General features: G+C 38.9%; 1 protein-coding gene across 1 annotated transcript; it reads left to right on the forward strand.

The window, feature by feature from the left end:
- Nucleotides 1–2027: 2027 nt before the first annotated feature.
- SUCLA2 (succinate-CoA ligase ADP-forming subunit beta) lies at nucleotides 2028–25346 on the forward strand. The gene is made up of 11 exons (XM_071739338.1): nucleotides 2028–2263; nucleotides 4691–4874; nucleotides 15306–15405; nucleotides 15600–15762; nucleotides 18429–18557; nucleotides 19050–19188; nucleotides 20358–20519; nucleotides 20602–20744; nucleotides 22169–22289; nucleotides 22572–22660; nucleotides 24522–25346. Exons 1-11 carry the CDS (start codon nucleotides 2177–2179, stop codon nucleotides 24594–24596), a joined length of 1392 nt encoding a protein of 463 aa, XP_071595439.1. The 5' UTR covers nucleotides 2028–2176; the 3' UTR covers nucleotides 24597–25346.
- The last annotated feature ends 732 nt before the right edge of the window (nucleotides 25347–26078 follow it).

The raw sequence follows: 26078 nt of genomic DNA on the forward strand, positions 1-26078 counted from the left end.
GGCTCCTCTGTCTTCTTCAATACTTGCCCAAGGAGAAGCAATGATAGTGTACTTTCAGTTTCAGAACAAAAAAATGCAACTTGTCCAGTTATTGGGTAATTCCAGTTATAAAACTCAAGAATCATAGCTCCAGCATGGCTTTTCTTCAGATCAGATCTAGCTTTGACGTCTGGGATATATGGAAGTAACTACATATTTTCTTATTATTGGTAGAGGACATTTTGTTTAATTTTCCCATTCTAATACTCTTTTCCTAATTATGGTTTTCATAGAATCAAAGAATGGTTTGGGTTGGAAGGAATCCTAAAGATGATCTAGTTCCAACCTTCATGTGTGGGCTGGGAATCCACCCCCTACACCAGCTTCTTTAAAGCCCCATCCAACGCTTCGAGGGAGGGGACAGCCACAACTTCTCTGGACAGCCTGTGCCAGTGTCTCACCATCCTCACTCTAAAGAATTTATTCCTTATATCTAATCAAAATCTACTATCTTTCAGCTTGAAACCATTCCCCCTTGTCCTATCACTACATATCCTTGTGAAGTGTCCCTCCCCAGCCTTCCTGTAGGGTAGTCACCTTCAGTAACTGCAAAGCTGCTATAAGGTCTCCCTTGAGCCTGCTCTTCTCCAGGCTGAACACCTTTCTCAGTTTGCCTTCACAGGAGAGGTGCTCCAGCCCTCTGGCCTCAGTCCAACAGCTCTACGTCCTTATGTTGAGGGCTTCAGAACTGGCCGCTTTCTTTGAAAGGTGAAGACTTTGCCTCCTTGTGGCTCACAAGGTCTGCTCCCTGGTTTCTGCAGAGACCTCTGTTCCCTCTGTGAGGTTCCTCAGTGATGTGGTTCAAGGTGACCTCAGTGAATGCACAGGCACTGAGGTGTGGAGGTGGAGACACAGCTGCCAGGGGCTGAACCGAGGCCTCCATGGTGGGGGAGCCTGGTGAGGGGGAGCAGAGGTGGGCAGCAAACTGAGTACCTAAAAATAGTGTCTCTTCAGTTCACATCTGGGTTGGAAAGGACCTCTGAAATGATCAAGTCCAATCCTTGATCCACGACCACCGTGGTTACCAGACCATGGCACTGAGTGCCACATCCAGTCTCTTCTTAAAAACCTCCAGGGATGGAGAATCCACTACTTCCCTGGGCAGCGCATTGTAATGCCTGATCACCCTCTCTGTAAAGAATTTCTTCCTAATATCCAACCTAAGCCTCCCCTGGCAGAGCTTAAGTCCATGCCCTCTTGTCTTGCTGAGAGTTGCCTGGGAGAAGAGACCAACCCCCCCCCGGCTACCTTCTCCTTTCAGGGAGTTGTAGAGAGTGATGAGGTCTCCCCTGAGCCTCCTCTTCTCCAGGCTGAACAGCCCCAGCTCCCTCAGCCTCTCCTCACAGGATCTGTGCTCGAGTCCCTTCACCAGCCTGGTTGCCCTCCTTTGGACCTGCTCCAGGACCTCGATAGCCTTCCTGAACTGAGGGGCCCAGAACTGGACACAGGACTCCAGGTGTGGCCTCACCAGTGCTGAGTACAGGGGCAGAATCACTTCCCTGGACCTGCTGGCCACGCTGTTCCTGATACAGGCCAGGATGCCATTGGCCTTCTTGGCCACCTGGGCACACTGCTGGCTCATGTTCAGCTTCCTGCCAATCCCGTTCAGTTTGATACTCAGTATGCCTGAGTTATTGCACCAAGGCATTCCTGAAATACGAAAACAAAAAATTCCTCAGACTAAAAATGCCAGGAAATTTTCCACTTTGGAGCAGAACCAGAGCAGGGATGGCAGAGCAAAGCTGCGGCTCTCTCCTCCCGAGACGCACCCGCCGGGGCCGACGTGTGAGGGGCGGTTGTGTGGGGTGTAACAATCCCTTCCATGATCCCCGTCGGAAAAACAGTATTTTATTAAACCAAAGTCGCTGAAAACTCGAGAGCCCGCGGAGCCGGCGACCTCCGCCTCCCCCCCCGCCTCAGTCCTCCCCGACAGGGGGCAGCATGGCCGATAGGGGGACGGGCAGGGCCCTCGGACACCATAGAGTCGCCCCCGCGGGCTGTTGTCATTGAGGGAGCAGAGTTGCCCGACGGCTTCCGGCTCCGCCCCGTTCCCCCCGCTCCCCCCCCCACCTCGCCCCTTCTCGGTGGTAGCGCGTGCGCGCTGTGAGGGGGCAGCTGAGGGCGAAGGGGCTCAGCCATGGCCGCCTCCATCATCTGCAGCCGGGTCTCGGCCGGGATGAGGGGCAGCGGTCTCCGTGCCACGCTGGGCACCGCCACGGCGAAGGTAGCGGCCTCTGGGGAGCGGGGACGGGACGGAGCGGGCATGGGCGTGGCATGGCTGGGCCGGGGTCTCTCCTTGCGAAGCGCCGGCGGGAGGAGAGCGGCCGTCCCGTCCTGCTCCCGCCGGGCCCTGCTCTGCCCGGTGGCGGCGGCGGTGCTGGCAGCCCCGTGCCCACCTCTGGCGTACGTTCTACCGCGGTTCCTGGTTGCCGCAGGTCTTCCCGGCCTGCTTCCCTTTTCCTTCCTTTCCAAACTCCCCCTCCCCTAATTTGCTTTTCCTTGCTTCCCTTTTCCGTCTTTTCCTTGTGCATCCTGCTCGTACGAGGGGGTCGGGCTGTGCCGGTCAGCTCTTCCTCCGGCTCGCATCTCCCAGGTCTTTGCCCTTGTCACCCGTGTTTTTGGGGTGTAGCCTTGTTTATGGCTGCAGAACCTCTGGGAAGCAGTGCAAGCAAAGCAGCTCTGGCGTCAGGAGTGTGGAACTCTCCCTGCGACTTTCTTCTCCTTCCACATACGGAGGGAAGGTCGCGTTGAGTTCCCCTCTCGTGTTACACGCAGCCTCCCAGGGCCTGCCCGGCGCCAGAAACAGCAGCAGGCAGCACCTCTCACTTGGGTTTCATGCCAAGAGAAAAGGCCTCCCGTTTGCACAAGGAATCCTTTGGAGTTTAAATAGATGTTGTCAGTTCTCCAGCATGAAATGCCATAGAAGTGCTCCTGTGTTGTTCATTTTAAATGAAGGAGAACTCATAAAAATCCTATTAGAAACTTCCTAATACCAACCGATTTTTGTGGCACTTATGCCAGTGGTATTTGCTAAAAAAGTAGAAACAAATGCAAGATTTTTGATTGTATCTAAGTTTGGTTTTGTAGTCTCTTGAATTTTTCAGTGCTATTCTCTGTTCATGGTAGGTTTGCTGTTTTGTGTGTGGATATAATTAAGGTCCTGTTTATAGTGAAATATGAAAAATACAGCAAGCATTTTTTTACTTGTTAATAAATTTTGTTATGAAATAGTTACTTTACAAGATACCCTTTCAAAATCTATATTGTCTTAATTAGTAGCTCTTTTGGTTTGTTTTTTTAAAGGCATTGCTCATGTAGTACCACTTCTGTTGTTTTATAATCAAGCCAGGTTTGTCCCTGCATTACTCTATACTAAATATCTTTTGGAAACTCTTGGAGTTCTGTACATCATGTTTGCTGATTAGATTAAGACTTATTCTACACTGGAACTATTTGGATTCAGCATCAGGCATTTTAAATTTTACTCGTTTGAAATATTAAAATTATTTTGCACTTTTGACAACCCTTTGATTAAGTGTAGATGTTTGAAATGGGTCATAGCTTTTTTTTCTGTTTCAAGATAGTCATATGGAGGCTGAGTAGTCTGTTCAGTAGCAAATGAAATTCACCCTGTACAAGCACTGAAGATAATGTAACTTTGTTTTGGCTGCTCCTTTACCCAGGGCTTCGTTCTTAGTGTGGCAGAGAGAGACAATCTGCTTATTCTGCATGCTTTGTTCTTTTATGCTTCTAGTATTCCTCAAGGTTATTTTCACTGCAGATATGTTCCTTAAAAAAAAAAAGTTAGCTAAATACTCAGGAGTCTTTTAACCCTGCTGACCCTTGTCACTGCTAGCAACCTCCTCAGCTCTTTCCTCCTGCTCCAGTAAAACCCTCCAAAACCCAGTACCAGACCTGACATGAATCATAGAATCATAGAACTGGCTGGGTTGGAAGGGACCTCAGAGATCATCAAGTCCAACCCTTGATCCACTACTGCTGCAGTTCCCAGCCCATGGCACTGAGTGCCACATCCAGTCTCTTTTTAAGTATCTCCAGGGATGGAGAATCCACCACTTCCCTGGGCAGCCCATTCCAATGCCTGATCACCCTCTCAGTAAAGAAATTCTTTCTAATGTCCAACCTAAACCTCCCCTGGCACAACTTGAGACCGTGCCCTCTTGTCTTGCTGAGAGTTGCCTGGGAAAAGAGACCAACCCCCCCCTGGCTACCCCCTCCTTTCAGGGAGTTGTAGAGAGTGATGAGGTCTCCTCTGAGCCTCCTCTTCTCCAGGCTGAACAGCCCCAGCTCCCTCAGCCTCTCCTCATAGGATCTGTGCTCGAGTCCCTTCACCAGCCTGGTTTCCCTCCTTTGGACCTGCTCCAGGATCTCAATCTCCTTCCTGAACTGAGGGGCCCAGAACTGGACACAGGACTCGAGGTGTGGCCTCACCAGCGCTGAGTACAGGGGCAGAATCAATGAATGGTGATGTGCAACTACATAGGATTAGATGTCCAGGTGTTTGCACTGGCACACTAAACTGAACATGGTTAATATATAGATTTCTTTTAAAGTCTAAACAAAGAGGCCAGTATTTCAAAACAGTTACATTCTTTGTCCTTTTTTATTCCTTTTTTTTCTTTTTCTTCAGGTACTTGGTGGAAGTTCAGGAATACTCAATAATCACGGATTTCAGGTGCAACAGCAGCAACAGAGGAGGCTGTCACTACATGAATACCTGAGCATGGGACTGTTGAAGGAAGCTGGCATTTCTGTTCCACACGGACTAGTTGCCAAGACACCTGATGAAGCTTACAAAATAGCAAAAGAAATAGGTATAATATTAAAGAGAACATATACAATATAGGCACGGGATTGATACGAGTTGTAACTACTTTTTCTGTCTTGCCTGGGAAGATATTTATTGGAGTTCTGAATATACCCTCTCTTTAGGGGACAGCATTTCCTGTGAAGCAACTTTCTTGCAGATTTGAGTCTCTACCTTGCAGCTGACATTCTCTTAATTTGAAGTCTTCTAATGCTCAAGATTGCTCAGTGCACAAACATGCAGTGAGATCAGCTAGGTGACCTAGTTTTTTAAATGCACTCTCAGTTGTGTGTTCAAACTTGTTTAAGCTAAACTGTGTCCCTGAAATTCCAGTGGTGAAGAACTTGATCCTGCTTCTGTTAAAGGCTGTGAACATAGTATTTCAGGCATTGTCATTCCCCTATCCCAAAATCTGTAGATACTTTTCCTGTAATCTGTGAGTCTTATTTAGAAGGAAGGGGCCAGGCATAAATTGTATTAGCCTAGACTAATATAGCCACCTAAACTTCTTTGAGATGGGTGATGCACTCGACTTTGTCCAAATCCTGGATTTATTTTTGCTCTTGAGCAAGGTTAGAGGAAATCTGTTGTGAAGAGCTTTAGTGATGGTGGGAGGTAAAGGCTTCTGTTGTCTGAGATCTCATCTCAGAACAGAAGATGCAAAGGGTACTTACTTTTAGGCTGCACAAGAAGAGTGAAATCCAGTCTTCTATGAACATGCTGCTCTGCCAGGATACAGCTACTTCATGCAGTATGGGGGGACTTTGGTAACTTGTAGGTATATGCTGAATTTCTGACTTGTTGGTGAAAAAACATCCAGTCTTCTTTGTCTGGTGCTTAAATACTTGTGTTTAGAGTTGAGTTTTGGACTGGACTACATGTTAATTGGCCAGTTTACCACTTTGTGTCATACTAAATTTTTTTTTGTTTGTTTTCATTTGGATATAATCTGGAATTCAGCTTCTACTGTTTGAGGTGTTAACACTGGTTTATTTTTTAATTTTTAAAGCTTTCCCCCTCCCTGGAAAAAATTAATAAGCTTGTCACATCGTTTTGATTAATTATGTTGAATTCTACTCTCATGCAAATATTTAAATCTCTTTTCACTTCCCAGTAGATACATTTGTAGTGTTTCCTGGGGCTATAGGTTTTGTTAGATTCTTTTCAGTTTCAAGTTTCAGCTTCAGTTTTCAGTTTCAGCTTCAGTTTTCAGTTTCAGCTTCAGCTTTTCAGTTTCAGCTTCAAAATATGAGATCTGAAAAAGAAGAGAATTTTTTTCTGCTTTGTAATGTAGAAAGGAATGAAAAAGTTGCTTTTCCTTCACATCTGATGTCACAGAAATTCAGATATTGTTTGCCTGCCTTCTTTGTCTTGCTCTCTTTAGAGAGTAAAATACACAAAAGTAGAACTTCAGTAAAATCAAAGGTGTTACAGTACTTCTGAGAATGGTTTAATATCCAGACTCTCACCTTCTGCTAAGGGTGAGCATGTAATGTGAATTAAATATCACAGATTGGGCCGTACCCCTCTGCTTGTGTTAATAGTTCCACAGACCTCATGCTGGTGGTCAGTGAGAGAATCTTTGCCTGTGGCTTTTTAGTAGACAGCAGGAGAACTTGCAGGTCAGGTTTCCTTTGTTTTGTTCCTTGTTTGGAGAGGAGTCCTTTGGCAAAACAGGTAATGTCTGGCAGCTGGTTTATAGCTTTGTCTCATTCATGTGAAGATCATAGGTGTGCCTCTTAGCTGGAGTAGCTGGCCCTGTGCCATTTATTGGAGGTCAGAAAAATGAAGTTGTGGGCTGTACAAGTTAGCATCCTTTAGGAAGCTAAAATAAAAGAATTCAGAGCTTCTCACATTCAGCTGTACACTGTGTTTAAATTGGTGTGTGGTGGATATAAGACTTCTCAAAAGGAAAGCACTCTTGAGGAGCTTGAGATTTTGAGGCTTTGCCAAACATTGTCCAGAACTCGTTCTGAATGGTGGCAGATAATCCTTTTGTATTTCTTTGTTATTGTTGCCATTTCCACCTTAGTTTTCATTTAGTATCTCAAAAAAAAAAAAACCCAACCCCCCCTTCCCAAACAACCCTAAACCAAACACCAAATCTCTAGTAGACTGAAAAAAAAATCATCTCACTGTTTCTGTCCACCTGCTCCTCGTTTATTTTTTGTTGTGTAAGGGCTATTGCCTGTAGATAAGGCATTATCTTCTCCTTTTTAAATGTGTTAAACTGGTTTACAAACGTTTGTCTAAGCTGTTACAAAGATAGTCAGTAACTCTGCTTGCTTTCTCCTTAGTGTTGGTCCCTATGCTCCTGATAACCTTTAGTCAGAAACTTGCTCTCTCTAAGCTTGAGTTTGGCATTGGATTTCTTTCCTTTAGCAGATAACTCACTCAGGTCAGATAGGGGTAACTTTTTATCCTAGTGCATAACAGATAGAACCTTCTCATTAACAGAGGTGATCATAGTTTAGCTGTGGCTGTAGCCAAATCAGGGTAACCCTGTTGTATGAACAAAGTTAAAGTTTAGCCATACCAGGGATTATCACTGCAAGATAACTAGTAGAAATATCATTAGTAACTGGTAATCCCTACTAACTAGAAGGAATTACCACTGCAAGATAAATGGTAAAATCAAGCTGAGGCATATGAATGTTGCAGTGTGTCTTAAAGCAGAATTAAAGACTGCAGTAAATATTCCTTAGCAAAAATAATTAAATTTGTTAGAATTTAATTCTAAGGTATGCTTATTACGAGTTCTGAAGTTAGATTAAATAGTCTGGAATCTGGAATGTTTGCTTCCTCTCCAGTCTCCCAATCTTTCTTCTACTAGGTATTTTTTCTGCTAAAGACCAAAGTATCCTAAAGAAAGCAAAGTTTTTACTTATATGTAATTTTGAAATGCATGTGAATTGAAGTATAATACTTGAGTTAGTGTTGTTTTCTTCCTGTAACATTTTTTCAGTATTTTTAAAACAAATTGAGATGAAGTTAGATTCTGTGAGCAACTTTTTAGCAGTGGTGACAGATCACTTATGGTTCGAGTCTCAGGGGAAAAAAAAAAGCCCTGAATTTTTGCTATTTTAAAATACTTTGATTTCTGCTGCAGCTATCAGATTTCTTTTAAGTGCAATTTTCAACTCAGATTTTTGTTCCAGCTAGATTCTGCAAATGATTATGGTTTTGCTTCTATTTAAAAAATATTTTCTGTTGTGTCATGGGAAAGTTTGCCACTGTAATTAATACAAAATTTTTGGCATATGCTTTTTTTTTCCATATTTGTCTGGCTGTTGGGAGTCATCATTGGAATTTGTTAGTTATCACAAGAAGATTTTCGCTGTAATGAGCCTTCTATCTCATTTCAAGGCAATTGTTATCACATACTGGTTGATGAAACTATTACTCTTTTAAAATAACTCCTACTGAGTAATTCAGTCCCATAAGCTTGGACCTCCTGTAAATGTCACTACTCACTTAATTTTCCTCCAGTCCTTCACTGTCCCCAGTCAGGACCTCCAGATCTCATCTGAAAGAATGTAGCCTGCTCAGAACTGAGAGGACTTTTATCTAATGATGGCTTTAAAGAGTTTACTGATTTAAAAGAAAAATAGAAAGTCATTCCTGGGTTATGCAATATGTGTTTTCATATGTTACATGAAAAACTCGGGTTTCGAAAAAGTGAGCTGAATCAATTCTGTTGCAATGTTAGTAAGAGGTTAGAGTACATTTTGATGATTGCCTCTAAGTTCATGGTTTACTCAGCCTGTGTGCATTCCAGCTAGCCCTGTGACCAGTGCTGGTGTAAAAGCTGATATGCACTTGTTACCAAGACCATGACTGATGAGCCTGGTGACTGTTGAAGAACAGGTGCCTTATCAGTGTGATAGCAGGTAGCTCAGGAGAGCAGTCTTTGAAATGTAGAGTATTGCTGTTTTATGTTAAGACAGCACCTGTGAGAGTATGTGTATTGCTGTAATGAAAGTTTTGATGCTTCCTGACACCTTCCTCTGTTAGCAGTTGGTGGAAGGGAGTGACATACTATATGCCTGTAGGAAAGTCTGTTTTGTTTTTTTTTTTAATGTAAAGCTTATATTCATTCATGGTTATTTGAGAGGAAAGACTTCTGCAGTGATGAAAAATTTGAAGCAGCTTTTGTGTTCTGGTAGTTTTGTGGGATTTTAAGATTGTGAATCCCACATCTTGATGCTCATGGCAGGCTGCCAAATTTTAGGAAAAGGAAGCTGTACTTAATAGGAGGTGTTGAGAAACTGAGTGCATAATATTTCACCTTTCTACACCAGAGATCTTGAAAGAACACCAAAAGCAATGGAGTCAGCTGCTACTTTTGCCCTTGCAGCTTAGGAGGTGTGGTCTTCTTATCAGGAATGATCTTTTTTAGTATGCCTTCTCCAGAATGACTGATGTGATTGGCTTGGCTGTATTCCTGCAGACAAGTCTGTGATAAAGAGTTTATTTTCAGATCTTTGAAGTTGTTATTTTTCTGTCTATTGGTTAAACATACAATCTGTATCTGTTTTTTTAAAAAAGTAATTATACACTTATTTATTATTATAAAGAATTTTCTAGATCTTTAGCTTGATTTAGATCAGAAGCCTAAGTTTAGTACAACGTATGCAATGATTTTCTTAGGTAAAGCACTGTTTTTTTCTTTATTAGCTCTTCAGGAGAACAGGTATTCCTGACACAGTGGCACAGAAGCTGGAGTGGTTTTCTCCTGAGTGTATGCCATGCCTTCCTTGGTAGTCTTGTGTTAGGTTTTCTAATTAGATTTTCTAATTTGTTCTAGTTTATACTGAAAGCTCACATCTATTTTTTTGTACATAAGGCTTTTTGGTTGTTTTGCCATCATCCATTTTCACAGTTTGTGAATTAATCTGCTTGACCTGCTTGACTATGCTAACTGATGTCTTTTAGGTTGTCTGTAAAGCCTGAAGCTGCAGAATATTTATTCAGATGCTATAGGATGTGGATGATGAGCTGTGATGGCAAATCTGTGCAGAAATCCCCCGAGTGTTTAAAAACTCCATGCTGTAGTGGTCAGTGCTAGCTACTCTTTTTTCTAATTGTGTTCCTTCCTTACCTGGTAAAAATCTGTAGATAACAAGCACTGGTAGTCTAGAAACCCAATATTTACTTGAATTCTGGCAAACACTACATTCTTGGTACCCAAAACTTATATTTTGCTTCAGCCTTTGCTTTCTGCTTTAGCACCTAATGTCTTTGAAATTCTAATGTCAAAGTATGTTGTTGATAATTCACTAACTCAAATAACTTGTCTAACTGGCAGATTCAAATTTAATTTGTATTTTAATTGCTTAACTTAAGCTATTGCCAAAACCAAACCTGTCTCGTGAGCTGATGAAAAACTTGATGCAGTTGGTTAGTGTCAGGAACTACTTGTGTGAAAAATAGTATTTTGTGATAGGTGTGAAACACTTTGTTCAGTCTTCTGTCTGGACCAGTCCTTTTGGTGAAATTATGAAGATTCCTGGCATGTAATTATTTTGGTAATCATACTTTTGATTTGCATGCAGTGATTCTTGTAACACTAAAAAGTTTAAAATGCTAAAAAGAATGCAAGTTCAAAGTTAAATTCTAAATAACTATAGTTACTAGCAAAATACAGGTAGTATACTGAGACGAGGCTTCCCTGCCTGTAGTGGCAGGGTTAGGGTGGGCATAGTCTTTGATAGTTCTGTCAATAATACATTGTTAATTACATTTTTCCCCTCCATAATTACAGTATATATAACAATGTGTTTAAAATTAAGAGTTTACAGCAAGAAAAAAAAAATGGTTTGCAATATAAATGGAGAAACAGTCTTCTGAAACAAAAAGCTTTTGAGTAACTGAGACAAGTTATGGGTCTCTGTCTCTCTCCTGGGGGAGGTTTGGAGTTAAATGGTGGTTGAAAACTTCATTGGTGCTTGTGTTACTAACCTGCTACTGCCTTTCCCTATTGCCTGTTTTGTCAGAATACATTAGACTTGCATAGTTATAAGGAAGGTGTTTGTAATAGGAGCAAAGCAGTATTGCTGCCACAGTCAATATTGGGCATAGAAGTGGTAATTAAAGCAATTTGACCAAAGTCAGAATGGAAACTTGTAAAGCACAACATTTTAATAAAGATTGATTACCCTAATTATCAGACTTCCTTCTTGCACAGAAAACTTCAGCTACACACTGGAACAAAAAGTCATCTTAATCTCTTAAGAAGCATATCAAGAGATTCAATAGATGCATGTAAGGGAAAGAGACCTTTCTCCTGGTTTGAAAGCATAGGTTATGGAATCAGAAAGTATTCCTTCCAATCAATAAATACCACTACTGCTAGAAGTGAAGATCTCTTTCCTGGCTGTATTACTCTTTCAGTGTCTAGTTAATAAACTATTGTTGAAGCTGAAACCTGTAGTCAGTACTGTATAGATCTTTCTTGAAAAGATAGATGCTAACTCAGTGTTCTGCTGATTTCAGGCATCTGTTCTCATTTTACTCTTAACTTTCTAAACATTTCCTGATTCTTTTCAGGCTATTTTACATACATGTGCTTTTAGCTGTAACTGCCACTAATTTGGAAATGCAGTTCTTAACAAGTGTTTGTTCTGAGTTCTGTGTGTTGGTGTGTAGGTTGCTTACCTGAGACAGTAACTGTACCAAAGGTTTGGTTTGTTCTAGTGCCCTGCGTTTATTTGCTGCTGCTGAAATCAGGTGTCCTGCTTTCTGTCCCCTTAGCTTCAGTGTCCATGTGCATGTCCTTGTTACAAGGTGGACAGGCTTGCAAAAGTACTGCCTGCTGGACTACATTTTGCCTTCAGAGGAGTTGCTTTTCTGATATGCTTCAAGGCATGATCAAGTGCACAATAAAAAACATGAGTGAAAAGCTGTGGACAGGAGGCAGGATAGGTCTGCTGCTGTGGTGTAGTGTTGGCTGGCATAAACTACAATAAGTTTGTATATGGATACCTGCTCTAGGGCAGAAACTGCTATTTTTTGTCATGGAAACAAAAGTCTAGCTGTACTTGAACACAGTGTAAATGAAATAGAAGGGCCAAGGTCTTGATACTGAGTCAAACTGTTGGCTGCTGGTTTCCAAATTTTTTCTTTTCTTGGCTCACAGTGTATCAGCAGTTCTCTGCTGTGTCAGATTGTCTGAGAGTGTTGCAGCTGTAACACTGCAGATGAGGTGTGTGACCAAACGTTTCTCCTCTGGTTTTAGGGTCACTTAAATTAGGAGCTGTAGGAAAAATATTTATTGAACAAAAAACTTTCTGCATGGGTTAAGGTTTTCTTGAGACATGTTATCTTAAATTTTGTTTCAGGTACATCTGTGCAACTTAATTGCTTCTAAACATAGGTGGTCAAATAACCCTTATATAGCAATAAAATGTTTAAGAGCGTTAAGGACAACAAAAATTAAAGCAAACAAAAATCACTCCCAGATGTGTTTTGCTTAGTAAGTTTATAACAAACATTTTTAACAGAACAGTTTGCTCCTAAAGCCCTGAATATTTCTATTACTTAAGCAGTTTTGCAGGATTAAAAGACGAAACCCCCAGGAAACTGGTACAGATGTTTGTTAACATTAAAACTGCTTCAGGCAGGTATATAAGGAGGTGGAGGTTCCTTCTCTGGCATCTTCACTGCCATTTCATAGGTTGGCAGAACATACTGTGGTTATTAAGTGTTATGTGTTTCTGTGATCAAGCAGCTAGTTTGCTTGCAGTGCTGTAGGAAGACAAAAATCATTAATATCCCGCTCATGTAATACTACAGTTGTTGCAAAAAGGATAGTCCAATGACAACTTTGCTGTGGCAAAAACTGACTGCAAAAAGTTGAAAGTTGTTTCTCACACATTTTTTTTTTTCCTCTGTCTTGATGTGTTGCCAAAGTGTGGTCATGCATAATCGATAAATTCTTAAGAAATAATTTATGGGACCAGCAGTGGTGTCTCTGTTCCAGTGGTGGCAAAAGAGCATGCCATTTAGGGAGATTGTTAGCCTGGCTATTTTTTGCAGTCCATACCCCACATATCCTCCCAACATTCTTAATTGTTGTCTTAAGAATATCAGAGGGAACATCTCTGCCCAATTTCTTCTAAATCTCCTATTTTCCCCTCATGTCTCCTGGTAGGCTTTCCTATCTTCTATGTGAAGAAGTGCCTTTTTTTCTTGTATCTTTTTAGACCTGACTTTCCTTGGTAAGTGGCTTCTGGTTTTGGCTGGTGCAGACAGTATGAATTGCAATTGTGTCTTGCTCTGTCCTTCACCAGATATGGCTAAAGACCATAAGTGTGGTCCTGCTTTGTTCTTTGATAGATTTAAAGAAGTACCAACCTTTTTTAGTCATTTGTAGTGGTCATTCTAGTGACCATTTTTGCATTAGTAATTACTTTTATAATCATCCCCAGAGCTAAACTTAATGTTCCAGCTGAGAGGTTCTGACTTGCTCATACTCTGGTCTTTATTGCTAGGAGTGATTGCTCTTCCTGAAGGTGCCTGTGGGTGAACTTTGTGACTTCTATGTAGATGCAATTTTTACCTTCTGGACTTAGTGTAGGAGACAAAAAGTAGGGTGGAGAAATAGGATCCTTCTGTCTGAACTTCCTAGGGAATTTTAAGTTAAATTTCTTAGTCTTGGTTACTAAGTTTAAATCGTTGTCAGATAAAACTTCTGTAGAAAGCTCAAAACAGTAAATTAAATAACACTGAATATTAAAATCTTTAATATTAGAGTCAGTTCAAATCCTTGTAAAGGAGCCCAGGTGGATCCTCTGTGATCAAGGGAGAGAGTGAGTGCGAGTGTGTTGTGGATAATTTTTTTAAGCTCTTCACAGAGAAGGAAGTATTTTCCTCTCTTGTACTGCTAGGAAGTAATCAGGCTACTCCAAATTTTGTATTTGTGTGTATGTACAAGGTAAATTATGTTCAAATGATGGAGCTTTATTTTTAAGTTTGTGTTTTGGAGTGTATGGTTCATTTATTCATGAAGCAGCTATTTCTAATCTTACTCATACATGAGGCTTAGTGTTTCCTAAAGCAAATTTATACTTAACATAATTGCATGAAGGTTGGTCTCATGAATAAAAAAAGCCCAAGTCTTGTTTTGTGTGGCTTCTGCAAAGCATGTTAATTTACTTGATTGCTAGTACTTAGTAGCTATAAAAAAAGTTATCTTTAAGAAATTAAGTCTAAGATAATATATTAGATCAACATATCCCTACAAATTTATAATCTTTATGGTTCTTGTGCCAAGGTACTTCATAGTGGTTGTGAATTCAGAGATCTGTTGTTAACTAGACAGTCAAGGAATTAAATCTACAAGGATTAGCTAGGAATAGTAACTTGAGCATTCCCTTAGCTTATGCCACCCTAGCTTGTGATATTATGCAAGTTTAATTTTATCTGGCCAAGCAGCATGCAGATCAGAATAGGAGTTAGCACAACATTTTTGCATGATGTATTATTTTTCAGTATGCACAGTGACTTGTTTTGCTCAAGTACTGTAATTTTTCATAGGCTTTTCTGTGGCTACTTTTTCACATTGAAGAGAAGTTCTTTCCTTGCTTGGAAAGACCAGAGTAGCTCAGCTAAGTATGGCCTGAGAAAAGGCACCATCTGCTGCACCAGTGTGAATGGGGCAGCACTTACATACTGCTTTCTGCAGTGTGTTTGGTTCTTCCTTAATTGCCTTAAATGACTTGATGGATTTTTTGCTTTGCTTTTTGCCTTTTGATGACAGTTCAGAATATCCCAGTTGATTTTGATTGTATTCTCATACCTGACACTTTAAACCCAAACGCACAGTCTCCCCTATATAGAAAAGTATTTTGGAAAGGAATTTCAAGGCTGTTAAAGGCAACTAAAGGGCTTGGCCTGCCTATTGTAGGGAAAAAAGTGGATTTGCTCAGGCCTCTGACTTCTGCAAAGCACTCAGGCTTATGCATCAGTGCTCTGCTGAATGGAAGCCATAGTGGATCTGCAGGTTGACTTGGGTAAGTGCCATGGTTACATATCATTGCTGAGAGGCTATAGATGGAGGATATTTGTACTTGATTGGGGAAAAATCTTGGCTTATGTTGTGTCAGATATTCAGTTTTGTGTTGTTAATAGTTTATGAGATACTAACCTTACATTGATTTGTGATTCAAACCTGTTAAAGATGTATCAATATTTCTAGATGCTAGCACACCAAAGTTTGTTCACAGAACAGCCTAAAGGTGCTAATTGTGGATGGTTTGTGACTTTTGGAATGACCTCTGTGTGTTACAATGCAGACTGGGATTCACATATTTGTGTTTTGAATGGGGGGTGGTGGTGAAGAATGGGGTGATAAATAATAACAGCCTTTGTTATTTTATTTGGGACAATTCGTTTTAGTTGTCTTAGATGACAAATTTTGGGTTTTCTTTCATTCTAGGTTCAAAGGACCTTGTGGTAAAAGCACAGGTTTTAGCTGGTGGTAGAGGAAAAGGAACATTTGAAGGTGGCCTCAAAGGAGGAGTGAAAATAGTTTTTTCGTAAGTTCTTTTAAAATTATCCAACCAAGTGGAAAAACTTCAAAGTTTCACATTATGAATTGAACCTGTTGCTTAGTTTAAAATCAATATTTTAATTATTAACCTTAAAATAACAAAAATTAGATGAGATTATTTTTCATGCTACTTCTGTTTTTTCCAGCAGTTTGTCACATTCTGAGCTTCTTTTATTCTAGTCCAGAAGAAGCAAAAGATATCTCCTCCAAAATGATTGGAAAGAAGTTGTTTACCAAGCAGACAGGAGAAAAGGGCAGGATATGCAATCAAGTATTTATCTGTGAGCGCAGATATCCCAGGAGGGAATACTATTTTGCAATAACAATGGAAAGGTCGTTTCAAGTGAGTAATATTAGAACTAAAAGCAAACTAATTAACTTGTTATAGCTGAGTTTTAAAAAAACCTCAAAACTGTTTACTGTACTGGTTTACTTTGAAACTCAGGAATAAACATAAGCTAAATTTTGTTTCCCATTATGTCTGCCTATATGCTTGCCTTAGTGTTTAAATGCTTTAAAGAATGTAATGCCACAAGTTAAATTTGAGGAATAAGAAATAAACACCAGTAGCCCCAGCTGAAGTTCAGAGGCATATGGCTGAAAGGGACTTGGGTAGAATGAGGGGTTTATTTTAATTTTGGTTTTAGTTTGCACTTCTCTACCAGGCAGTCATGCCAGAGTTTAGTTTAAAAATACAGCTGTGTGTGTGCATGTACATGACACACTATTTAAGAATGCTGGGAACTATGCAAGTAAAAATACTTTTGGAAGAGCCAATGGTTCTGGATAAACCAAACATCCTTTTTCTGCAATCAGTGTGTGGAGGTTTCTAGAGGTGCACAGGTGTGTTCCTCAGTGCTGAGAGTGCAATACTCATTCAGGAGCCAGTAAGATTTGGGCTTAGAGGTGTCTTCAGAGCTTTCAGGAACTTAAAGCATAGTCTCTACTGCTTGAGTTTTCAGTACATGTGGATAGGTAGTTTTTTATTCTAGAATTCAAACCCAGTTACTGAAATGTGTCAGTGTATTTTCTGGCATTACAGAGCATGATTTTCTAAATAACTTTGGCAAAACCAGGGTAAAGCAGATCTTGGAACATTTATTTTCTGAAGTTTAACAAAAGCTGAGTTTGATCTGTCTGGATATTTAGAAGTTTGCAGAAACATGACTCTTGGTAATTAGAGGAGCATCTTTGGCATGAATATGAAAGAATTTTCTGTGAAAGAATGAGGAAACCAGTCACTCTTATTTTTTTTTTTAATAGCAAGATTAGGAGTTAAATATTATGTTTTTTCCTTCTTCTTCTCCTGTAGTGTTCTTTCTGATAGGAAAGTATCATTTGTGTTGGATTTTACTACAGTTTTGTGGTCTGGGTACCTGCATTCTGTTGTACTCTATAATAAAGCTGTGAAGATCCAAATGTTATAGTAGACACCCCAGATTTACCACAAGGTGGCATTAAAATACTGTAAATGATTGGATTTTATCATCTTAAAATTTTGTACTATTCAAGCAAGCATCCTTACGAAGCTAAAACTTACTGTAACAGATTTAAGAAGATTAGATAAAGCAAACATTTTTCTAACTTGTTCTTACTCTTGTATAAAAAGAAATTTTATTAGTGTATAGCTCTGTGGATTATTGTCTTCATAGGGATATGCCTTGTTTCTACTGCTGACTAAGTCATGTTTTTAGGTGTGCTTGTAATTTCTGTAATTTTTCTTGGATGCTTATGATGAGGAAATGCCTTTCAAAAGAAGGAAGTGTGAATGTTGGAGAGCACACAGAGTGTGTATTCCTGGTGTTATTGCAAACTTCTTCCTTTAAGGAGGGAAAAAAGTTTGTAAAATAGTTTGAAGTGGAACTTGATGTCTTGGATGTTATTCATTGAGAAGGGCAAGAGTTTGTTGTAAGCAAAACTGTTCACTTTGGTCAGTGATGTGTTATTTTATAATGTGTTTGTTGCTTCTTGACTGTTCAAGATATGAATATCCAGAAGCATTTATTGTGTTGAAGCTCCCTATTAGGTGTAGAATAATTTGCCATCTCTTTGTTTCCATTTGGAAGGATAGTGGTGGGAGCAGTGTGATTATTGTTCTCTGAACCAGTGTCACACTTTAATTGCTAAACATAATAAGACTTTTTAGTGTTTTAATACCTGTTCTGATATGTACCTGTCATGGTACACCAGCTGTCATCATTCATGCCGGGGTGTTGTGGTAAGGGAAGGTAGCTTGAGGTGCTACAAGTATGTTTTTACTGTAAACTGGAGGACTGTTGTCATGTGGAGAGGTTTTGAGGTTCCCTGGTAGTGAGTCCTTGATGCTTTTGTTGAAATGTAGTTACTTTTTTTAAAAAAAAAATCTTGGCTGCAAATTTTAACAATTCCTATTTCTTAGGTTCTTTTATTATTGAATATTTGAGAGATGTTCTGTCAGAATTCTGTGGCTTGCTTTCAGGGATGTCTATAGTTGTTGAGTTTTGAGATTTTACTGAACAGGAATGATTTGCAGTCATTTGTCTCTAGGTTCTGCAGACCTAGATTTGGCCTTGGAGTTGGAGCATAGTGGAGGGGCTGTGTATTTGATGTGTGTTTGTGTGGGGATGAGAGGAGAAAGGGGGAGGAGAGGCAGCTGTTCTTTTTCTGGAACCAACCTAGAACATAAAATGCATACAATTACAAAGTTGAATGTTTATAAAAATTTATAACTAGCCTGTCTTTGTTAATTGCTGTGTTGCTATATTGCATACAAAGTATATTCCTTGTTAAAAGAAATTTGACCCAACGTACACCTTAACATTTGGAAAGTATTATTGAAAGGCTTAATATAGTTGAATAGATAGTAACAGTCTCCCCAGAAAAAGCATACAAGTAAAATACCTCCCCCCCAAAAAATACTTTCCAACTAACTAAAGTTTCATTGCTGTAAGGTATCTTATGGGAAGAATTCATTTTCAATTGTGTGGTATAAAATTACTCATGCTTTTCTTTTTTTCCTTTTTGTTCCAGGGTCCTGTGCTGATAGGCAGTTCTCAGGGTGGTGTTAATATTGAAGATGTTGCTGCAGAGAATCCTGATGCAATAATTAAGGAGCCCATTGATATAGTGGAAGGCATAAAAAAGGAACAAGCTGTTAGGGTAATTGTTAATGTAGAAAAGTACACATTAGTGAGGCTGGGAGGATTGCTTCTAAATTTTGTAAAGCGTGTGTGCATTCAACCTGCTGAGTTGTCTTACATCCTTTTGACATTTTGAAACAGATATTAACTGCATATCCAGTTATTTTTAGGTGATAGTCAATGTAAATCAACTTCTGTATTGAAGTGCTTTATCTAGCCTTTATGTAGTTTCATAAAGGCATATAATGGTGGCTTTTTACTAGTTCCTTTCTGGAGTAAGTGCAGTGTTTTGTAATAAAAGCAATCTTTTCAAACCCAAGACTTAATTTTTCTCCAGGAAGATGGGAGAGATTCTAAGACAATTACAATTGACATTGTGAAATAATAGCTAAACTTTTCCCACTTTCCCATTCCCAGATTGAATCAGGTGGTTTTTCATTGTGTGAAAAACATTCCCAAACTGTAACTGAATCAAACATCAGCTAACTGGTAACCAATTTTTTACTTCCAGCTTGCCCAAAAAATGGGATTTCCTTCTAATCTTGTGGATGAAGCAGCTGACAATATGATGAAATTATATAATCTCTTCATGAAGTATGATGCTACCATGATAGAAATAAATCCTATGGTGGAAGATTCGTCAGGAGCTGGTAATGTTTTTTTTCATATTCTTCATGTGGCAGGTTTCCATTTTTGTAAATCTGAGTTAATTGCTTTGCATTGCTAAAACTTTGGCTGGATAGAGCAAGAGGACTTAGAATTAACATGGTATATTGAAAAAGGAATTTAATGAAGCATCTGAATTTGAGAATGTAAGCATAATAGATATCTGCTCTTAATTACTGAATAGGATTCTAAGTTTTAAATAGCTTAATTTGTTTAGCTATTTAAAAAGAACACATTTTCCACTCTTGATTGTTTGGCTGCCTGGAGTAAGGCATTTCTGGCAACTGTCTTTTCAAAATTAGTGACTGGAAACTTGAGCCATCTTTTGTATTCAAAGTTGGTAGTGAAAAGTTTACCAGAATAGTAGCATCTTCTAGAAGTCTCCTACCTCTAGTGCTTGGGCATCAGAATGACTGATTTGAGTTTGATGTATTTAGACTATAGGTGCTTAAGTGGTAGCTTGATGTTTATCAGTGTTTTAGCATGTCCAGTGGCAGAATAGCTAATACTCAATCACAGCCAATTCCACTCTCCCCAAAAATTGAATCTCATCTGTAGTGAGGGGTAGAGATGAACTCTTACATTTCTACAGACAGAAACTTAGTTCTAATGTAAAGAATACTCTGAAGTTTTCCACATCACCTGATCTAGCTAAGTGAAATTTATTTTTGTGTGTATTCTTCTGACACCTTTTCTCCCAACTCAGGTGTTTTTTCATTGTGTTTCTATGTGCTTATGTGCATGCAGACAGACACTATATATTTATATATATTTAACCTAAAAGCAGAAAACAGGGATTTAAAAAATCCAAACCAGAGACAATCCAATGTTGGTATTAATTTTGTGCCATTTCCTGAAATGTAATTTGCCCAGATTTATCAAACAGTTTGGAAGAAAGTGTCTTCAGCTTTAGGGTGTCTCAAAAAATACAGTTGTCTTTGCTTTTTGTGCAGTTAAAGGGACTCAGCTGATTGTGTGGTAAACTGTAGAGAATCTTCTATTTATATGCAGTGCTAAGTGTGTGTTAACAACAAAACTTTTAAGTTTGGACTGCATGAGCCAGCTGCCAAGTTTGACTTAACGTAAATTAACATACTTCTTTTAGCAGTTTAAGTATTATTCTAGTATGAAATGATTTTATTTTTCCTTTCAGTGTTGTGTATGGATGCAAAGATAAACTTTGACAGTAATTCAGCCTATCGCCAGAAGAAGATCTTTGATATGCAGGATTGGACACAGGAGGATCAAAGAGACAGGGATGCTGCAAAATCAGATCTCAACTACATAGGATTGGATGGAAACATAGGCTGCTTAGGTGTGTTGTATTTAATGGATTTTTAAATGACTTAATGAATTTATGAATTGAATTCCTAAATGTTATCTTTATTCTCATATAGTCAATGGTGCTGGTTTAGCTATGGCCACAATGGATATAATTAAACTTCATGGTGGAACTCCAGCAAACTTCCTTGATGTTGGTGGTGGTGCTACAGCACAGCAAGTGACAGAAGCCTTCAAGCTTATTACCTCTGATAAGAAGGTGAGGGAGGTGTTGGCATATCAAGGTATTACACAGTGGTAAAACAGGATATAATTTGAAAGACAGTGCTTAGTGTATGTAAAAACATGCTTTTATAAACATAGAATTAAAAAGGAAAGAAAATGGTGATGTTGGCTTGAGCTTGGTGCAACTGAAGGAGGCCTTAAAATCTGTTGAATTTTTTCTCCTTTTTTAGAAATAGGTTCTTTGGCTGTGTACTCAGTGGGCAGTTTTGTGTCCTCTGGTTGAAGTTAAGCTGCAGTTGAATCTTTCCAGCAGTCTTTGAATCAGCAACTCTCTATGACTGCTGTTTAAACAGAAACCAGGATTCAGATGGGTTTCCATTTTTTGGGGGCCTGATTTGCAAGCTGGGTCTGTTTTGTGCATAGAGTTGTGGAGATGAGTATTAACAGTGCCATACACAGGCAAGTTTCCAAGGTACTAGTTTTATGTAATGTAGGATAAAATAACTTGGCTGTGGGCTTGGAAGGGCATTAATGTTTTATCCTATCTCAAGTTTGTCAGGAGTGCATGAATATTATTAAAATAATAAATTGATTGAAACTAGAGGAAGAGATCTATGAGCCCAGAAGGATGAGTTGGGTTCAGGGACTGTTTGGAACAGCCCTCTGAGGTGCCAGTGTAAGCAGCTTCTGCCCTATAGCAGAGACAAGTTTCTTTTCTCCTCCAATGATGTCCACCCATTTCTACTCCTACTTTTTTCCATTTTTTTACCATTAACCATGATCTTTTTACCCCTCTGTTCCACCACTTGTGTAGAACAAGACTTCCCTTTAACCTCAGGCTTATTCCTCCTGAATAAAATGTATATAAATCATATACTGTATAAACAGTGCCTTGTTTCAGTTTTGTAAACTTTGTAGTTTTTATCATGGCTTCCTCAGTATGTGCAGGTGCTAGTGTGGGACCTACCTCTGCTGTTAGAAGTGGAAAACAGCTGACAGATTAGTTGTAAAATAACTAATGGAGTTTCATCTATTTGACCTGCTTGAAGAAAATCAAGCAGCTCTTTCTAATCATGCTTGGAGTAATCTGAAGTAATGTACAGTTTTGGTTTTGGACAGAAGATGTAGTGTGTAGAAGAAGTAGCTTAGTTAGAAGTAGCTACACAGAATATACACTGTGAGTAAGAGAAATGGCTATTGCCTGCAATTTATGCTGGATTTAAAGATGATGTGGAAGCTTCCTGGGACAGGCAGCTTTGCAGTAGGGTCTTGGAGTAACTGTTCTGCTGTTTGCAGCTTCAGAGAACTGTACTTCTGTTGCTGATGCTCTCTAGAACAGAAATGGTGCCATACATACAGAGATTGTATTGAATTTTCCTAAGGCTTAAGGGCTGAGTGGTGTGCTTGCCTGATGTGCCTCTGGCCATTTTAATGTGACTGTTGTGATGTATTCTGTAGGTACTGGCTATTCTGGTGAATATTTTTGGTGGCATTATGAGATGTGATGTGATAGCACAAGGCATCGTCGTGGCAGTAAAGGATTTGGACCTAAAAATACCTATTGTGGTACGGTTGCAAGGTGAGTGTGCTTAATATATTTCTGTCCATATTGATAAATGTTCTTGAGCTTATCTATTGCTTAGCAAGTTGCCTGTAAGCTGAAGACTATGGAAAAATAAGGCAGACCTTGAATTTAGGATTGACATGTTAATAAAAAGATATTTCCTGTTTTTAAAAGTGTTTATCTTCTGGATTTATTCACTAATTTTCTTTTGGAATAAGCTCCCTAGAACATATGAGAATACTTTGGTTGCAGTAGTTTGCTGTTCAATAAAAAGTGGCATTTTATCTGTTTCTTAAGGTACACGAGTTGATGATGCCAAAGCTTTAATAACAGCAAGTGGCCTCAAAATCCTGGCATGTGATGACTTAGATGAAGCTGCAAAAATGGTAAGATACCTGGTTATGAATATCCTTTTCAGAAAAAAGCATCTGTTGCAGAATATTGAAAAGCTGAAACTCCACTCAATCAACTGGTAGCCTAGGTTAAAGCACAGTACTAGGTACTGTCAAGGTCTGAAGCAAATATTTTATGAATGAATAATTACATATTTAGTAAGGAGAAGAACTACTCAGTCAGAAGCTGTTATTCCCCAGAAATTTCTGTTTGAAATTTATTTATTTTAACTCTGGGAAGGGGATTAAAGAATAGGTTTAAAAAATATAAACCAAACAGGTAAATAACCAGATCAGTCACTGTCCTTGGAAGAAAATACTTGAATTGAGGTAGCTGAAAAATGCAGTGGGTGTGAATTTCAGTGGGTGTGATTAAAACCAAGAATAGTTGAGAATCCCATTACCTCACAAGGTAATAAGAAAATAAGACAGGTTGGTTGTTAATAGTCTCAAATTATGCCAGTGGAGGTTTAGATTAGATAAATACCAGAAGAAACTTCTTCATAGAAAGGGTAATTAAACACTGGAATAGGCTGCCCAGGGAGGTGGTTGAGTCACTGTCCCTGGAGGTCTGTAAAAGAAGCATAGGTGTGGTGCTTGGGAACATGGTTTAGGCTTGGTAAAGTTAGGTTAATGGTTGGTAGGACTAGGTTATGGTTGGACTTAATGATCTTAAAGGTCTTTTCCAACCAGACTGTGTGATTCTGTGAAATTTTTTTGTGTGTGTTTTGTTTTCTGGGGTTCTAGAAGTTCTAGAAGCAGCTGTGGATTACTTGGAGAATTAACTTGCTTAGCTTGACATACAAGCCCTCTGTTTTGAGGAATAATACTAAGTCTTGCTAGGCTGGTCAAACTTTGGTTAGGTCAGTGGAAATCTTTTCTAAGAGTATGTATGGGTCTTGAGGCTATTTTGCATCTGATAATGCATTTTCTAGAGTTGCTCCTGAATCTGAAGTTCTCAGCTGAATCATGTAGCCATGCAAATAAAATTAATTTTGTAATCTTAAATTACTTTTATCTGTAGAAGTTCTCTTTGAAAGGGTTATAGTTGGTTTTGTATGCTGCCCATAGGTACTTTCTTAAACAGGTTTATGTAAGAAGGTACATTATGTAGGATAAGCAAATGGATGAGGACAGATCAGAGTTATTAATCAGTGATTATAACCAGTGATGTTGAAAGTATTTATTTTCTGCCTCAATAGTTAACAGGTGCCTGTAAATTATTCTAGCATATTAGTATTTAGGTGCTTTTAAAGTTTGGTAATGAGGGTAGGAAAAACATACTAAAAATATGTAGCAACAATGAATCTGTTTTTAGCAGTGAAGATTTTTTTAACTGCAGAAAATAAGAGAGCATCTGGTGGATTTCTTTGTCTCTTTTCTCCTAAAGAACCATTACTCAGTTATAATATTTGAATCTGAGCAGGAAAAAAAAATCATACAGTTTTTGAGTTATGCAAGAGAATTTGAGGCTCTTTAAGATAACAAAGTTAGATCCAGACATACTTGCAACAAAAACCTGGAGGAAAGCTTAGCTTCTGGATACACAATATCTTGTGAGTGGGTACCCCAACACCTTCCGATAAAACAAGGTGTGGCACATGAAGTTTGAAACTTCTAGCTTTTTATCAAGGTATTTGGTTGGTAGTGAGAACCAGACATTATAGAACTCTGTTTTTTTTAAAAGACTTGGTAATAGATTTTTCATTTAAAAGCAATTAAGCAGTGGGCTAAGCAGTCCCCTATTTTAAGATCTTGTTGATGATTCCCTGGCATTATTTTGTTTAAAAAGATCAGTCCAGCTCACTCAAGTTAGAACTGTTTTGAAATTAAATCTTTGTTTTCTGTTTTTCAGGTGGTGAAACTCTCTGAAATAGTAACCTTAGCAAAAGAAGCTCAGGTGGATGTTAAATTTCAGTTGCCAATTTGATCTGAGAACTGTCGTACCAGTGTCTAAGATGTTCTCTGAAATACTGTGTTCTGTGGGATATCATTAATTTTTTTTTTGTGTGGAGGTTTTGATTCTTTGACAGGCGCACAAACTGAAGTACCTGGTCTTTAATGTTAACATTCAGAATGGTCAGAGTTCTTGTAAAAGCATGTATTGCTGATATTTAGTCCTTTTTAGTTGTTGTTCTCAAGCCTCCAGCTTCTGCTGCAGAATGTCACTTGCAATATACTTCTGCGTTGTCCAAAGTAAAGCTTCTGATTGAAAAGTAATTATTCTGAATAAATGCTGCAGTTATTTTACTTGTAAATTTGTATTAGCCTGGGTTAACTATGACTAGATGATCTAGTTGTCCATGTGGAGAAATGTATCGAAACGGTATTTTATATTGGAGACAGTTGTAGTATAGTGGACACGAGCAAACCAATCATTATTTATGAACAGGTGCATTTGAACTTGATCAGAAACCTTCTTAGAAGTGCTTCAATGAAGTGGCTGGTAACTCTTCTGGACAAGGTGTTTAATCACTACAAAACATACTGTAGCACTTAGATTTTCAACATTTCCAGTCCTTGCAAAAAAAAAAAAACAAAACCCAAAACCTAAAACATTGTTTAGTTTTATATATGAACAAGAATTTACCAGACTTCAAGGGGACAAAATATATAGAGAATTAAAATGTCTATTGTACATCACTAATAAAATTGTACATTAATAAAATGTCTCCCAAAACTTGTGCTGTCTTTTTCTGTATATGTCACCATCTTGATAAATTGCATATACTCATGGATTAAACCATAATTTAAGATGTCAAGCTAAAAGCATTTTAGGAGTAACTTTATTGTAGCATATAGGGTAATTTTTTCCCCTCCTTTAGTCACCGTGTGGTTAAAAACGTGTACTCACCCTGTGTTAAAAACTTTGGAGATACCATGCATATAACATCTTACTAAAGTGGCCATAACTGATCTCTGCACAAACAAATATGTAGGAAAATACTGCTTTCTGGGGAAATATTGTTTTTATTAACAAATCCAGTATTAACCATTAATTTTTGTCACAATGCTGTTGATTTTGATATTACATAGAACTTGAAATTTAGATGATGATCCATTTGCCACTTAGTTTCCAAATGATGTTAAAATGAGAAATCATATAATCATGAATTAAGGGCTTAAAAGGATTATATGAAATGTGGGGAAACTTACAGTTGATCATACATACGGGGTGATAAATGAAGAAACTTTAATACTGTGTATTTCAGTAGTTTGCTTTTACAGTACTGTAGAAGACCAGCAGAAATGCAACCACTTTAGATTTTAACTGGATTATTTTCAGTCCTAGTTGATCTCTCACAGCTGGCTGCTCTGTGCTGTTGATCCAGCACACTAAACTGAGCTTGTGGGTATGCTTAGAATTGCTTTTATTCAATGGCCTTGAATGGATTTGCAGAGATAACTGATT

This window comes from Heliangelus exortis, chromosome 1 (assembly GCF_036169615.1).
Source record: "Heliangelus exortis chromosome 1, bHelExo1.hap1, whole genome shotgun sequence".
Taxonomy (NCBI): Eukaryota; Metazoa; Chordata; class Aves; order Apodiformes; family Trochilidae; genus Heliangelus; species Heliangelus exortis.